The 18,513-nt window shown below is 32.4% G+C and overlaps 1 protein-coding gene across 2 annotated transcripts in view; it reads left to right on the forward strand.

Annotated features, from left to right (window-relative positions):
• The first annotated feature begins 6,648 nt into the window (after positions 1 to 6,648).
• The window catches only part of LOC118194727 (EF-hand domain-containing protein 1-like), a 65,391-nt gene continuing 53,526 nt past the window's right edge, over positions 6,649 to 18,513 (forward strand). For both annotated transcript variants that reach the window (XM_035365916.2, XM_035365917.2), the window contains exons 1-4: positions 6,649 to 6,805; positions 8,204 to 8,419; positions 14,308 to 14,457; positions 18,050 to 18,190. In XM_035365916.2, coding sequence (XP_035221807.1) covers positions 6,755 to 6,805; positions 8,204 to 8,419; positions 14,308 to 14,457; positions 18,050 to 18,190 — 558 coding nt within the window. In that variant the 5' untranslated portion in view covers positions 6,649 to 6,754. The remainder of the gene's footprint in view (positions 6,806 to 8,203; positions 8,420 to 14,307; positions 14,458 to 18,049; positions 18,191 to 18,513) is intronic.

Below are 18,513 nucleotides of genomic sequence, written 5' to 3' on the forward strand. Positions count from 1 at the left end.
AATTTTCAAGCTTAATGTCATGAAGAGTAAAAATATTAAACTTATTCTCGTTAGCAAAAATTCAAGGTTTTATTTCACTTACTGGTGGTGTTCCTTTTCCAAAACTGGATTTTCAGAAATAGTATATTGGGCCAAATTTGCATTTCGATTATTTTTTCTGCGACACTTACGGCCAAAAAATATGTTTGAATAGTAAAGTACTATGAATTTGTGAAATTTAACAGGAAAAAAATAGAAATTGTGTTTTGATTATTATTCCTTACGTCTTGATTTGAGTTTCAGTAACTGATAAATCATGTTTGGTAAGATCGGTAATCTGATTTTTTACTGATAACCTTCCACTGTAATTTTTTTTTCATTCAAAATGAAACCTGTTGGGCAAGAAAATATAAAAACCTCTAAGGAACGGTTGATAGTCCTTTCTTTCCTTTTTCAATTAAAAGTTAAAAAGCAACAAGCATGCGGTTATTATTGATTTGTAATCATCATCATACTTACTATTATGTATGCTGAAATATGCGCAGACAGCTCACTTTCAATGGCAGATTGCCAGTTAACGAATATAATTTTCATTAGCGAAAAATGAAAACAAATCAAAAAATGTTCCTTTCCAAAATGCAGTAATCTTGCCAATTTAATAATTGCCTACTTAAATACATTAATGAATTAAAGATTGACTTAAATGTGTTTAATTATTGATTTCCACGATGACAAATAGTTAACACAAAAAAGTAATTTGCCGTAACACGTGGCGTAAACTTTCAGACAGCGTAGCATTTTTACCCAGAATACACTTTACAGTAGTGTAACTGAAAATTTCATTAGAGGGAAAAAAATGAGTAGAGTCAAATCTCTTACATTGATGGACACTTGATTTTAGCCGACTCATCAAGAGACAGATTCTCCCTTGATCCCTAACAGTCCCTTGATCTTCAAAGTAAGGAAACAATGCATTTTTTTTAACGCACATTTTCTAATGTGGACAAAAACTTTGGTTCGGTTATTGTCTACTTTAGGAAGGTTCGATGACTTTAATAAAAAATAAGCAGTAAAACTTCTTAAAATGAAATAAGAAATTATGAATTTTATAACATTCTGAGCCATTCATCATACATCAAATTACGTTTCGAATGAATATACGAGTATATGCAATTTAGGAAAAAAAGAATTACAGATTTTTTATTGATATCATTCAAAAAATTTTGTAGCATTATTAACCTCTTTTTTTAGTCCTTCTGGAACTTCTGGGCAAAATTGCTTTCGTTTTGGCATTTTGCATCGATTCGCGATTTCACTTTTCAAATTGTTGCCACCAAATATTATCGCCCTGTATTATATTTAAACAAATTAAATAATGAAGAATCTGCATGGATGTATGTATATTTCTCGCACTGTGATAAAACAACGGTACCTAGAGCCATCAAAATTTGAATAACGTAATCTTCCATAGAATATGGGGCATGTGGAAACCCTAATTTGAATTTGAAATTTGTTTTATTATTTATTTCATATTTTGTAACACTCCAACGAATTTTTGGTTAATAAACTAAACGATTTCAAAGCGAGCAATGGCAACACTGTACGGGGGAAAAAATTATTTCCAGCGCGCGAGACTCTGTATCGGAAATTCTAAAGATATGCTCATTTTAAAGCTATTTTGCGGTATTGCTGAAATTTTATAGTTTACGTGCGACGAAGATAATATTTAATAAATAAAGGTAACACACAAAACGTTAAAAAAAACGCCCCTTTGAACGTCATTTAAAATCTAAAACCTTTCAGACTTTTCAATTTTTTTTTTTTTTTTTTTTTTTTTTTTAAGAAGACGTGAAAAATGTTCAATGTCCTTGTTGGGAATAAAAACCCGGGTCTTTCGATGCTAATCGGATGTGCTTTCTATTTATACCTCGAAGGCACGAAGTAAGAAAAGCGGGAAATCTTCTGATACCGTAATGTGATGTAAACATAATTTCAATTACAGAATTCATCATTTTACATGAAAAGAATAGACATCAGATCGGGTAATTTATTAATGTAACTTGAAAAGTAAATCTCTACATATAATAAAAGAAAGAGTCTGTCTGTGTGTGTGTGTGTCTTTCGTTCGCGCTGCGCGTACGCTTAATAGACCCACGGCTACGAAATTTGGTACATACGTGCACCTAGACAAGAGCCAGTGCACCTCGAAGCGATTTTTTCGAAATTCGAATTCGAATTTTTTTTAATTTTATCTTTTGTGACGAAATCGCGTCATTTTGAGACATAATGGGCTATAGGAAAGCGAGATTTTACTCTACACACTCCATTTTCACATCGTCATGAAACGTAGGCACTTAGCTATTTTACGAAATTAAAATAAATTTCGTGTTTCAATAAATCGATTAAATACGAATTTATTTAACAAAGTGAGCTTAACACTTTTTCAATGGGATTTTTTCTAAAAAAGTTTATTTTTAAGTGATTTTGTCAACAATTTTCTTTTCTTATTGTTGTTGATAGATTTTTTGATGAAATCTCATCATTTTGAATAGTTTCATTCTTTTAGAAATAAGAATTTGGCAACAATTTTTCCTCGTATTTCTTATGTCACTGTTTTTAAGAGACTGGCATATTTCATTGTCATATTTTTTATATATAAATACATTTTTATTGGTTTTTTTTTTATAAAGTTGTTCTGCAGAGTAAAATTCTGCGCAGAATTTTTTGTTTTTTGAGTTTCTTTTATGTTATTTTTTACTTATTTCACTGTTTGTAAGATACTGAAAAGTTTTGCATGATTTTTTTTCTTCAACGGAAAGTTGGTTAATTTTTTTATTAGGATAATTAATATTTAAGGGATATACCTTATTTCATTGTAATTTTTTTCTCTTGAAAATATAAGATAAAATATCATTAATTATACTTTTCTTTTCAGAATTTATTGTTTTTGTATTCTTTTATGTTATTTATTGCTCATTTCACTGTTTTCAAGATATTGAAAAGTTTTGAGTGATTTTTTTTTAGGAAACAAAGTTCTTAACCTCCTTTATACCATTAGAGTTCTTAAGATTTTGCAAAGGTAAGTTGGTTTATTTATGCATTAGGATAATTAATATTTGTATTAAGGGATACTGCTTAACAGCGTTCGAAGCCCTTGATGTTACTTTGCAAGACCTGAGACATAACAACAGAAGAATGGAAAGCATTACACTGGTACTTGCCGGAGATTTTCGGCAGACACTACCCGTTGCTCCACGGGGGACACGAACTGACCAAATGCATGCATGCTTAAAATCATCATATATTTGGAATGAAATTCACAGACTTCATCTTAGAAGTAATATGAGAGTTCAGATTAATGGAGATACTACTGCTCAAGAATTTGCTGACAATTTGCTGAAACTAGGAAATGGATTCTTCACCCCAAATAAAAAAGATGGATGCATATCAGTGGAATGTATTGGAAACATCGTGAAAAGCCACCAAGACCCTTTACTTGCAATATTTCCTAATTTAAGACAGCACTTCACCGATCACAGCTGGCTGTGTGAAAGATCCATTCTTGCACCAAAAAATTATACAGTGAGAGCCATTAATAAACAACTTTTAGGACAGTTACCAGGCAGTGTTAAAATTTACAAGTCAGTTGTTACTATGTGTTCTACAGATGAGGCTGTAAATTACCCAACTGAATTTTTGAATTCTTTAGAACTGCCTGGAGTACCATCGCATATTCTGGAGTTGAAAGTTGGTGCACCCATAATGCTGTTGAGAAATTTGGATCCCCCTTCACTTTGCAATGGTACAAGATTATCTGTCTAGAAGCTCATGAAAAATGCTATTGAAGCAACTATTTTAACTGGTCATGCAAAAGGAAACGACGTCTTCATCCCAAGAATTCCCATTATACCATCTGATGTACCATTTCATTTTAAACGGCTTCAGTTCCCAATATCTTTAAGTTTTGCAATAAGTATAAACAAGACACAAGGAGAGTCTTTAAAGGTTGTTGGGCTAAACCTATAAAGTCCATGTTTTTCACACGGCCAGTTATATGTTGGTTGTTTTAGAGTGGGAAGAAGGGATAATCTTTACATCTTTGCTCTCAATGGAAAAACATTTAATATTGTGTACCCAGAAGCCCTTCAAGAATAGCAATAAATTAACTTACTGTAACACTTTATAAACTGTTTGCTTAAAATTATCCTATGTCTGAAACGAAGCTCAAAGACTTTGCTTTACAAATTAAATGGCTGCGATGTGACTGCTGACACATTTTCTCAGAAGATTCTTAAAGTATCATAACATTTCAATATTTCAGAAAAAGAATCATTCAAACTATCGAGTAAGACTATCGATTTTTATGACTTATAACTTATTTTTTTTCTGGTCATTAACTACTAAAGAGTTTTCGCCAGTAGATTGCATTAAAGTTCACTAGGCAAAGATATTTCCAAATAAATGGTACTAACAGAAGTACCAACACCCGTGGCGAAGAAAATTCAGCTGCGTGAGCAGGCAGATCTTAATACTTACGAAAGTAGGCGTCCATCATAAAAATTGTTAGAATATTTATATAATTTTTTATGTAGTTATGGTGGTGGTTAAGAAGGGAGATATAATTTATGCTTTATAATATATTTAGGGAGATATATTTATGCTTTTTAACAAATATTTAATGCACATCGCATGCAATCAGTCTGCTAAAAATTCAAGATGTATATGTTTTTATGGAGATACCTCAGGGCCGTATGCAAGGGAGGGTTGGAATCTTAACAAAGAGAAAAACGTTGGAACAACTTACGCGGCCATCGGTCACAGGTGTGTCTTTTAGGCATTTTCCCAGTACGTTTAAAAACCGGACGAAGGCTGGCCGCATAGCGGCTAGTGAAATTATATTTGTAAAGTCATTATTTAAATTAACCAGCCATTATAACTTGAGCTTTTATTACAAATTCTTCTTTCCATTTCCTCACCAGAATGTAAATGAGCTATATCTAGCATTTAAACTGGGGTTTTTGGATTTTAAGACAGAGCGTGTTTTTGGCTGCGCGTGCATGCTACGCTCCTTAGCTCCTACCACCTTTAATAGTATTCGGCTTTGTGTTGTTCCGCTGCCGACAATTTGATTTTAACTCTCCGGTTAGAATTACTGAGTCAGCTTAGAGTATATTTAAATTGTATAGTCTTTGACTATAACTTAAATTTGACTGTTTCTGTTTAGTTCTGTTAGGACAAGAACATACATTCATGCTTAAATTTCTGTTTAATAAAAAAATTATTAAAACTTATCATGATTTGTTGCTACTTAAATTTTAACAATGATCCGCTTTTCATCTCATAGGGTTATTTGCTCCACATCAAGTAAAACGTCCTACATTATTTGAGTAGCTTACAGAAAAAAAAAAAAAAAAAAAAAAAAAAAAAAACATTTTACGTTTATATATAGTTTCTTTCATACGTAATATTTTCAGAAAAGTATCTATATTGTAAGGATGAGAAATAACCAGAGTTATCGCCAAGTATTTTAGTGCTTCATCTAAAGTAATAATGATAGTAGTTTTTTATTTATTATTATTTATTCAATGATATGACAAAACGTACAATAAAAAGTTATTTTTTAACTACGTTGCATCTGGCAATTCAATCAGCGTGTTGTGTTTTGTAGTATGAAGTTATTGATTTAAAAATCACTCTTGCTATCTGCAATGGAGTAGGGGCTACTTCCCGTAACTTCTTTGTGTGTAAAAATCGAAATCAAGAAAAAATTCGTTTCCAAAAATACTCACAATTTTTTACTACAATATGAAATATCATCAGAGCCCTAGAAGTATCAATTCCAAATCATGAACACTGTAACAATTAACATTATTTTAAGGTGACACTTTGCTGTTTTTCCTAGAAAGAAAATTTAAATGTTCATAATGGTCATCCTACTGCTAATTATCATGTAGGATTCTCGCTACCTGCAACGAAGTAGAGGGGGTGATGTGGCTTGAAGGGATAAACGGAGTTCTAATTATAAAGATTAATTTGGAGTCAGCAACCAATAGGAGCATTTCCTGGAACTTAAAAATAACCATATTTTCTTCAGTATGAAATTGGTTAATAATGTTACGCTGCTGTTTCACTGAATCGTGAGTCAGTCTTTTATTAAATCTGCAACAATATGGAATCCTAAATATGAAGTTTTTTGACCCAAGAAATTTTTGTTTGCGTACAAAATCACTACTTTTTCTAATATACTCAGAGAAAGGCACCAAGTACAAATAAATACTATATATTTTGGCGCAAAAAGATAGCTCATATCTTAATTTTTCTGTATCAGATGCTATCTATACTCCATTAAGGATTCATGATGAACAATCCTTCAGCATTCAGTCTTATAAAAAGTAGTACTATCGTTTGCAGATTAAATGCAAATATAAAGTCACTTAAGTCAAATTTAAAACTTTATTTTAAACAGAGGATAAATTAAATATTAAGCTCTTATCTTCCTGCCACGTACATAATTTACAATCACTGTAAGTTAAAGGCAATTAATGCGCTTGCTACTGAAAATATTCTTTTTGGTTGCCAATTCAGTGATAAGTTTTTGTCTTAGTTTCGCGGTTGCCATGCGACGGTTTGACTCATTCAAACTCGGAGAATCTTTAGTTGTTATTTTAGGTAGGGCAATGGGAGGAGGATACGCGTTGTATTTATACTTTTGAGTTCTTTTTTTTCACACATTTATAAATTTTAAATCAATTTCTCCTCTACTTGTATTGTAACGATGAATCAAAGTTTGCCATTTTTACCTGGTTATTCGTTTCGGGACCCAACGGTAAGATTAACTGATACTTTGCAAATATCGTTCACATATTGTGAAGATTAATTAATGCTTTATTAATATCACTCATTTATCGAGAAAATTAGTTGCATTGTACTAATATAATTTATTTATTACGAAGATTAATTATTTTAGACCCAAGTGAAAAGTTTATGAGAGAAAGTTAATTAATAATTATGCTATTACTTGTAATAATTATAGATATGCAATTTAGATTTTTAGCAATTTTCCCTTTTTAGTTTCAATATCCTAAAGGAAATAACGTTGCATTGTGTTAGAAAACTTCAGATCATACTTGTCGGTGAGCTTTTTTCATTCGCTTATTGATTAATGTAATTGTGTTAATTTTCTGTGATGAGAGTTTAGAAATGGAAAAATAAGCACCGTAGAAGCATAGCTTGAGTAATAGTGATGATATACTTATCATTAAATAACTGAACTTAAATATGAAAGAAATTTAAAACATCATTTCATGTAGAATTAGAAATTTATTTGTGCCTGTCTGAATTAATCTGAATTTAGCGTTTTTAAAATTTAGGAAGACACCAAACAGCAGAATTTAGAACACGGAGAGACTGTTCTGGTCCGAAGACGATTTGATAGTCCACTATCACTAAACCCCTTGACAGAACTTTCGGTTCGCCAGTATTTTAAGTGCCCTCTGTTGCACAGACACTATATACTTACAAGAATTTATATCTTCTTCGGTATTCGAACCAAGCCCATTGACACAGCAGTCAGTGTTGCTAACCATTACGCCGATCAATGCGACGGTGGTACTCCACATCATCTTCAGTCCAATCTTTCGCAGTACAGAAATCATGGTGTATAAAAGGGACTTCATATTGTAATAAGATATCGCAGAGGAATCTGCGCAGGCACATTTCGCAATGGAGTTAAATATCATAATGTTAATTCTTAACTTCCCTCAACTCATAAACAGCCTCTGAAAAAATTTCAGATATAAGTAAATAAATAAAAAACTGAACCCACGACTCACAACAACTCTCTAGGGACAAATGAAGAAAAGACATATGATCTGGCCATCAGATGATTTCCGACTTTTCCGAAAATCGTGGTACTCAAACGAAGAGGGTGGGGAAGTTATACGTGGGAAGAGTAATAAGAAAACAGTATCATCGTAACTACCAGGCAGCAACTGGTTAACAAAGAAAAGATCATTTTAACAAATATTATTCACAAATATTTTAACAAGTATTGAATAAATGATTTAAAAATTAGCATCGAACTTGACAAGGTTATGATTAAATAAATTGAACACTTGAGGTTTCATGGGGAAAGTTACCAAAGATGGAAGTAATTTCTGTAAAATGAAACTTTTAACGTGTATTAGCTTACTGGTATCGTAATTGATTTTTATTTAATTTTCAGAAAACTCGATTCGTGTTCCCTCGGACATTAGTGTACAGCAAAGGAGTTCCTGTCCCAAAACCGATTGCTTCCACAACTGCAAAAGCAGCCGCAGAGTTACTGGAGGCACAGAACAAAATTCCTGACACTGAGTTTCTTGCCACTCTTACTTATGGACCAAAAAGAACAACACCAAAAGAAGTCTCTCTACCTCGGTATCTCGCCATGGATAAGAAAGTACGTTATTGGAATTTCTTATTGCCTTATATTTTATATTTGTCCATTTTATCATTTTACACCAAACTTTCCAGGAAAATATCTGTTAATGTGCAGGAAATATATTTTGATATGAAATCATTATACAAAGTTTTAATATTTTCTTTGCTTGATCGAGAAGATACCCGGTTTTAAAGTCATAAGATTTTTTGGTACTATTCTGTTTTGAGGGCCGTAAGAAAATTGCAGCGAAAATGTATGCGCAAAAGCGCCAAATCTAGCAAACGCGCCCTCAACAGCGCGCCAAATCTAGCGTATGCGTTGATTTCAGATTGCGTAAGTTTATATAGACGAGATTGCGTAAGTTTATATTTCTTAAGACGCCATTGAAATACTAGTTTAATTTTTAAATCCTTTTTTGATATCTTATGGATTTAACAATTTGGGAATTGCCCATGACGAAAAGTCGGCGATAGAATTTTAGGTAAAGTGCAGAATCACCCACTGCTTGACGCGTTTTCAAGAATTGCACATACTCGGTATCCATGTGCACATCGACCTATTTTCACTTAAAAAAAAATCCTGGAATTGCACAAAAATGACATTGCGCACACCCTTGACTTTATCTATGTATACATCGACCTATTTTCACTTAAAAAGTAAAAGAAAATTGACAAAAATCCAACTGCTTCTACCCTTGCAAAAAGCATAAAACAAATAAGTGAGCAATTCTGCACTTTACCAAGAATATTTTCAAAGAAAAGGCATCATTCATTATAGAAAATTACGTTTGAACAACCAACGAGATGAAATTATGCTTTAGCGATAAGTCGGTAGCGAAATAGCGATGCAGGCATCCATTCAGTTATGCTTAGCAATTTTTATATACTAAATTATAATAATGATCTGAAATAGTTATTTACTCTTATGCTTCCATTCAGTCATGTTTAGCCTTTTTCATATAAATTATAATAATAAACATGTATTATATGAAATTAACATTTCATCTAAATTAAAACATCAATCTTAGATAGTTATTTACTATTATATACTTCTTTTCTTGCCGCTATTATTAGGGTTGCCGCAATTCTTTTTGGCAGCATTGGCTTCAACAATACTTTGGCGATTTTTTACGGTCCTCGAAACTGAATAGTACCGATTTTTTGTCTCCTTAGCAAAGAATAATATTTCTATATTTCATCAGCCTTACACTTGTATTCCGATTAGAAGCGTAAAAATTTGCACGAATTTCGCTACATTTTAAGGCCTTTTAAGTCAGTGGCAAGTTATAATTCATTCTGTTTGTTTGTTTCTACAGTGTTTTAGTGAAAGTTATAGTGTTCATATTTACTCCAATAGCATTGTTACGTCGCTATTCTAAGCCAATAAACTATTAAACCCATTTCCGTATAACATTTTTTAAAACTGTCTTTTTTAAGTCTGCCAGTGAATAAATTTTTAAGTCTGTCAGTGAAATCACTTTGAGATGACAAATTTAGAGTATGTATGCAAATTCGGTACTATCCCGTTAGAGGGGCCTTAGTCTTTGCTAAGCTTATATATTGGAGTTATTCCGTTAGAGGGGCACCAGCTGTCACTAATCATAAATGCTGTCCAAAAAGGGACTATTGAAAAGAATAAAAACTTTCCATTTTTAATATAAATAATTATTTTATCCCTTCTATACTAATATCAAAATCAGTACTAATTATTTGAAATAAAAGAAGATAAAAAGTGAAAAGATACAAGGAGCTAAAGCTAATTCTTAACTATTCAAGTCCAACTCGTAGCCCCTACATATTACAAGCTCTCAAGAATATTATCACTACTAGCTTAACTATTTTCTGAAAAGCACACAGACAGAAGTATTTAATTAGGTATATTTTATTTCAGCACATTGGGAAAGATAAAATAAACATTTACTAAACAAGTTGCGAGTATCTTGGACCTATGCAATGAATGCAAGTTAAATGTCATTGTAGTTGCAACACCTAAATACATTCTAAGAAGAGGCTACATGTCACGGATCAGCAAATAACAGCTATTCAAAATTTTAATTTACCAACCAAACTAAATGTTAAATTCTAAATCTTTCGCGAGTAGCGGTTTTCGAAACTAGGAGAGATACGCGTCAGTAAATGTTGATCTAAACACATACACGAGTACCAGCTATTCCTCTGACTTCATACTAAGTTGCGTATCACTCACATCTGTATAATCTTTGAAACGAGTGAACCAGTGAAGATACGAGACAAAAGGTAAATGCTATTCAAAATCAAATTTATTAGTGAAACTTAAATGTAATGCTACAAAGAAAGAAGAAAATAATGAAGTAAATAGATAACAAAGAAATGAAAAATTAATTTAAATAGCAGTCATCTATCTTTTAGTATTACTGAAAGCATTTCCATTTTAGAATGCAAACGTCGCCACATTCTATTATTTGGATGTAACATCCAGTGTCACATCCAATAAAATTAAAAGTGCAATTTACGGTGCATTGTTCACTTTGCCATTCGTCATTATACCCTTTTGAACGATCCGAAAGGTAATACTTTCGTATGCAAAGTTTTCGTCTATTGCGGCCACAAAAAGTTTTTGCTTTACGATGAAGAAAAGCAACAAAACGATTTTTTGTTTCCTAATATTAAAAGGTATCTGTCCCGCCTTCCTAGCATGCCTTCGTAGTGCAGTAATCAGCACGCTCGGCGCGTATTCGAGAGGCCCGTGGTTTGAGGTTTGAGTCTCGGCGAAGGCGTTGCTCATTTTTCATCTCTCCGGCTTCCGAAATAACCTAACGTCTCTACAGCGGCGCCCGAACTAAAAGAGTAGTGGATGTGACTATCTGCCCCCAGGATTTGGCGATGGGGTTCCCTAATCCACAGTCGCCCTTTAAAAGGGGGAGTATATAAGGTATTCTCCTGCTTCTTAGCATGCCTTCATAGCGTAATGGTCAGCACGCTCAGCGCGTATTCGAGAGGCCCGTGATTGGAGTCCCGGGGAAGGCGTTGCTCATTTTTCATCTCTGCGGCTTCCAAAAAATAATGTCTCTAGAATATAAGCCACCAAAATCTGACTGGGGGGAGAGACAGAATATGACTGATGTTGTTTTTTATTCATGTGAAAACACTTTTGCCCATTTCAGCGATCTTATTTGCTTCCCAGATTTTGTGTTTTTGTCACGACAACAAACATTGGCACAAATTTCTCTCATTTAGCTATTCCTGATCACAGTCATATTGTGGTTTACTTGGAGCTGGACTTCGCAAAATTCAACTAACGTCAGCTCTTGGGACCATAAATATATAAACCGTAAAGCTGTAATTAAAAAGATACGTGATCTATCAAATCATGTTTGTGTTCGTAGCCCTTTGTTTTCTTGGCATGATCGTAGTCTGCATTATCTCAACGCATCAAAAAACACTCTCTCGTTTTAGGAGATCATAAAATTTCTATTATCATTCCTTTCTTTCTATCGATTAGATATAAAACTGCACGCATTCTACAGAAAGTCAGCTTTGGGGTCAATAAAATTCGCAGTTCCATACTTAAGGACCCCATTCTGGACTTGACCTTCTCGGGTACGTACGGAGTTCCTTGCCAATGTGGTTTAATTTACACTGGTCCCACTAATACAACCTTAAAATTTCGAACTAAGAAACATGAGGCATATATTAAGAAAAAAGAAACGCAAATTCTCTAATCACATTTTCTATTTTTCTGCGGACAAAATTATTCAAAAATATCTGCTGCATTGGCGAAATATATTTTCTAGAGGCGTTTTACACTTATAAAAATCTCTCAGTTCTAATTAGTGTCCAAATTCCAATCGGCCCCACCAGCGGCCGAGGGGTAATATCGCTGAACACTGGTAGTTTGGTCCGAGGTTCGAATCCCGCGAACGGGCTGACTGCATGGGCGTTTTCGTGGTTTTCCCCATGTGTAACGTGTATACGAGCCAGTTTCCTTTAGAAAGTCCTCCCCTTAGGCAGATAGCCTTAGTGCGCTTTGCTATAATTAAATAAACCAAACGAAACCAAACCAAATTCCAATCCGTCTTTACCCTACGCTATTAAGGAAATTATTTCATAGTTGCTTTCATTTCCCATCAATAAAAAGTTCCGGTAATTTGACTTCCTTCCTCTCATTCTAATCGCTTTATCTTATCTCATTTTATCATTGGCTTCTGTTTTGTCATTTGCATTTCTGCAGCTAAAGAAGGCTCTATATTTAAACCTTCGAAAGAAACCCTGTAAATTTATTAATATTTTACTGATTCATGTTGAACTTTTCCGCTAATCATTATTCAGTATGTTATTTTGTTAAGTCAAACAGTATAGAAGTTATTTTGATCCACTCTGTATAATCTGTTTGTACATCTTCATAACTAACAAATACGTTTTCACAAATAACAGAAATTCTTGATTAAAGTTAGTAAAATTTGTGTCTGAATGCTAAGGACGGGAATGTTTTGCATTTTTTGAAATTATTTTTAATTCTTTCATTACCATTTGATGTATATTTTCATTAAAATTGGTTTAATTTCTCATTAAATTTTACATTTTTATTTAAGTATTCAATTTTAATGAAGCCAAGATTTATTTCAAGAATCCTTTTAATGCTGTTTAATGTCTAGGTGTATACAGTGCAGATCCTAGACCCTCGGTCGTCCACCAGCAAATCAAAATTGGCCGTCCTTCTTTACAAACCTTATGACTTAAATGTTTAAATTACCATATATTTTTGCGTATAAGGCGCACCGTTGTATAACGCGAATCTTTATAATTTCAAATTACATTTTTTTTTTTTTTTTTTTTAAATTGTTAGGTATATTCGCCTTGTACCGCGACCTTTTTCTTTACAAAGAAACCTGAAAGATACATGTGCGATGCTTTTATCTTTTGAAGCCATTCATTTGAAGATTTTTCCCGGGCAATATTCTAAATTGCCAAGCGATAAGGGGAAAAATATATGAGTCAGGGAAATGCTTGAAAGAGTAAGTAATTTTGCAAAGAGGGTTTGTTGTATTCGATGCAAGTGTGAATGAGAATAATATTCTAGGATTTCAAGAAAAGGGAGATATAATTTGAGGGAATAATGCATTTTCGACCCGAATGAATTCGCGGAAAAAGGAGTTGGATGTTTTTCCTTTCTGTAGTCATTTGAAGCCGTGAGTTTGAAGTGAACACCGAAGGCAATCTTCCCTTTGCTTTAGTAAAGGGACTTACTAAAACAATTGCTTATTAAATTTTAATTTATCTCTTTACATTTAATTTAATTTTAATTTAATTATTTTAATAATAATAATAATAAATTAATTTTATTTAATTAAAAAATAATTAATTATATAATAATTGCCAAATACTAATTATTAAAATTAATTAAATAATAATTACTTTCGTAATAATTAACTATTAATTTTTAAATTATTAATGATTTTAATAGTCATTTTATTTATTTATTTATTTATTTATTTTTGTTCCTCTTTACTGAAGGTCTTCCATAGGGCTCCGGCACTTCTAATTTTAAAAATTAAGCCCTAGTCGAAATACATCAAGTGTTCCTTTTAGTAGTAAATTTTAGAGCTCCTGCCAAACGGGGGGGGGGGAAACCTAGCAACAACAACAAACAAAAAAACAGTGTTAGTTTCAAATGCATAGTCATTCAGTTTGAGAAGAAAATGAAAATCATGACGCAGCAAGGCTATTTGGTGTTGGTGAAAACTCCATGTGTGTATGGAAGAAAAATGGAAGATATTAGCAAGGAAAACGTTTACAGGAATGCTGTCAGAAGTTGCCCGGATATTCATCAAATAGCTGCTCATTACGTGTTGTTTCATTTTGCCTCCAATATTTTACTACATCTAATTGTTGTGACTCATTACATCATGTAACAAATATATTTTGCAGGTTCTTCGTTTTATGGGGTACATTCGGGACGATATGGAGGATATATGGGGAGAAAAGTATCGTATTAGGCCCGTTAAAGTTCTCTACTATTTGCAAAACGATACTATGGAAGTTATTGAACCAAAGACTGAGAACAGCGGTTTATTTCAGGTAAGTATAAAAATTTTGTCTTCTATTTCTAACTTAACTATTTCCAATTTCTAATCAGCCTTGAATATCACGTGGTCATTACCTCTCATGGTCTCTTGGTGCATTAGTGCTTGCAAGAATATTTCAGTCCAGTTTTAAACTTACAAACTTTAAATAACCAGACAGAAGTAAAAGCAAATAGTTGTATTTACAACACCAACATAGGCCTACCAAACAAAAGAATTCGGACTAGGCAGCTGATAATTTTGCAGACAAGTAAACGAATAGAATTTGCAAGTTTTAAATAACGAGATAGATGTAAAGTAACTAAAATTCATTAACTGTAACTGCCAGGCTTGCAAACTAAAAGATTACAAAATAATAGCAGTTACTTTTCAGACAAACTGCACGAATGAATTATTTTAATTTAACTATAATGAACACTGACTTGACTAATTTACTGATGACTAATTTAACTAATAAACATAGATGACATAAAGCAATCAGCTTTAAGAAATCCCGAAATTGTCAGGAATTGTGGCATTTCTTTCGTATGATATCTCTTGAATAGTACATTCAACTAACTGAAGATCCATGATTTCATTTGTCACACACTCACAGTCGATTCTCCACGCTTCTTATTCCAAAAAATCTAATAATTTATCTATAACAGGGCTCGAAGTAAATGTGGCTGATTAGATGGCTTTGATTAGGAATTCTCTACTTACATTGAATCAAGATGCCTACATGTCTTATAAACACTGAGCAACTCTTCAATCCAACGCAACCACAATGATAGCTAGATTTCCAAATGTGCCGACAGATATTTGGCTTGAAATTACTTGTCTGAGTAAGCACACTATATAAGAAATTTTGATCATTCCAGAATTATGAAAACAGCAACAAAACACACACACACACACACACACACAAAAAAAAAAAAAAAAAAAAAAAAAAAAAGGTTCTAAATTTTATTTTACATATTTACTTATTAACAAAACCCTGGAGTTAATAAAAGCAGCTGAAAGAAGAGTTAAATGAAACTGTCAATTTTTATATGGACCCTTTAATTTTTTTTATTTTATTCGACGCAGAAGCACCGAAATTTGACTAAATATAATAAAGATCGCACTTTATAAAGCCCGAACTGCGCCAATGCCACATTCTGTCACCAAGATTGCTACAGAAGACAAATATCCATATCAGGATATATACTTTTCCTATATCTTGTTTCTGTTTCAGTAACATCAGTATACTGGAAAATCTATTAATTTATTCTGTTAATTAATTAATTAGTTAATATTATACATTAATTTTTTAATTGTGAAAGAACAACAATACCTAGAACAATCAAATTTTGAATAAAGTAATCCTCCACACGAATATGGGACTTGGAAGCCCGGATCTTCAATTTCTATTTTTTTTTTTTTTAATCTATTGCATATTTTTTAACGAATTTTTGATTAAGAAGTTCAACAGTTTCAAAGCGAGCAGTGGCAATACACTGTACAGAATAAAGCATTTTTATCTCCAGCGCGCGAGACTGTTTATCGGAAATTCTAAAGATATGGATAATTCTAAAAATTCTAAAGATGTTCTAAAGATATTTTAAATATTTTTAGCTCAAATGCTCTTGAAACCTGCATCTATGTCTAAATGACAAAAAACGGCTCTTTAGGGGTAATATAAAATCCGAAATCTTTCAGATTTTTTTTATTAATTTTAATTTTACTTTTTTTTAAATGCAATTTTATTTCCCCATTTGAATAAGGATATGATTATGAGTTGAATTTTAATTTGATAAAACTTCGTAACATGTAGGAAATGTTAATTACAATGTTTTATTTTTATTTTATTATTATCATTTTTTTTTAATTGATGAAATGGTTCGGTACTAATAAATCTCTACCATGATGAGGCATTCCAGTTATAGACTATCATGGCAGGTAGAATGCCTCATCGAAGGCCTAGAAACGGATACCGGGGTGAGTGGCCTCACTCAGAGAAATGGATCCGACGGTCTCCCATCAGTCTTCCCCTACCAGCAAAATCTTGAAAGGGTTTTCGACTCCCCAATATTTTACGTGCTGCCATGTCGCACAGACAGTATACACTTACAAAAAACCCAATACTTCTTCAGGATTGGAGCCCGGGCCCAATGACACAGCAGCTAGCATCGCTAAGCGATTAGGGTGGGGGGCAAACCAGGGCGGGGATTCCTCTAAAAATAGCAAAAGTAGGATTTGTTCTACCTCAGATTTGTAGAAACTAAAATTATAATGAAAAGCATACTTGTGCAAGCGCATACACACACACGAAAAAGTTACGGTGCAGCTGAAATTACGGAATCGAAAACGCTTTAAAAGTTAAACGTCAACATTACTTAAACGCGACGGAATTATATGTTCATTAAATGTAAAAATAATTTACACCTAATAATAACAATGATTTATAAATGTATTGCTAACAATAACCCATTATTTTTAATGTTACAAATTATTTAAAATGCATTACTTGACCGATCCCCCAGAAAAGAAAAGAAAAAAAAAAAAAAAAAAAGCATTCTGTAAGGTGATGAGAAAAGAAGAATGAAGCAAAAATGATTACGGGACGGTAAGCTTTGAAATAGTTAAAAATTAACCGAAATTTCGAATTTTTTTGCTTTGCGCTTGCAATATTCAGCATACCTACAACTGCATCGTACTTAAAAAAAAAAAAAAAAGGACTGAAACATTCTAATTTTTAAATAAGTTACGAAAAATAGAAGCACCTAAAACGTGTGAACAGCACGATAGCTGTCCTTTAAATTCCGGAGAAAATATAAAAGCAATATGTGTTAACGGATATCCATTCGTATCATAATTTACATTTTTAACTCTATAACTCTAGCTAGGAATGTCAGTATTACCAAACTGTTAATGAATTTAACTTTGGAGGCTTAAATGCAATGAGCATAGAACAAGAAGAATAGGGGTAACTCGCTCATTTCCGGAATGTTTGATCAACTTCACCTGAACAAAAGAAAAAAGTTTTCCTGCTTGGGGGAAAAAAATAGAAATGTTGGAAAAAAATAGAAAAGGAAACAGAAAATGTGGTAATATACTAGAAGATAGTTTTACTAATACAAAAGAAAGTAAAATATATGATGCCAGTGAGTTTTAGCATTTTCACCAGATATAATCATAAAAGTTTCGTATAAAAAATTTTTTCTATCTATATTTTTCTATCTTTATTTATTTATTTATTTATTTTTGAAGAATACCAATAAGCCTCTTTTGAGAAACATTCTTTTATTATTTCCCTACTTTTGGTTTTTAGGGAAGGGCTCCGGAAAAATTTTGTTACGGACATAAAAATGTAGTAAAGCCAGCCCTGGGTACATGAATTAATTTTTCATAGTGCGAACAGAATTTATTCTTTGAAACTGATAAATTATATTAATGTGATAAAAATAGTTACAAAACTGCAAATGGGACAAATAACTTTTTTAGGAATTTTATAGCCAACTGTTAAACTAGTAAGGGTTTATATTCGTATTCCAGATGTACTATAATTCACATGCAAGCATTTTCATTTGCTGACAATTTATACAAAGCATTATTTTTTTCTCCAGGGCACGTTATTTAAGCGCCAGAAATTTCCTCATCCAGACGGGAAAGGACGCTTATATTTGTGGAAAGATCTAAATCTTGGAAACACTGTCAGAGTTTATGGCGTAACGATTCATCTCACCGACTGTGATCAATGGACAAGAGTGAGATCTTTATTAAATATAGCACGTTATATATATAGCATAGTTTTATATAAAGTTAAAAAAATAGTAATTTGAAACCTTGATCAGTTTGAATGATGAGCATATGTCATAGTTATATAAAAATTAAAATGTATATTTAAAAAAAGAAATAGCACAATAACAAGAATAAGTCCTAAGCTTAAGCATAATGTAATACTTATGATATGAGGAAACATGTTGAAATAATTACATCATTCTTTAGAAGTATTAAAAAATCTGATGTGTACACCACATGACTTCCTTGTACGGAATATTAAATTATACGCATTCGTTTCTTGCATTTC

Source organism: Stegodyphus dumicola, chromosome 3 (genome assembly GCF_044657685.1).
Source record: "Stegodyphus dumicola isolate Sdum_Otavi_A_Nest chromosome 3, ASM4465768v1".
NCBI lineage: Eukaryota > Metazoa > Arthropoda > Arachnida > Araneae > Eresidae > Stegodyphus > Stegodyphus dumicola.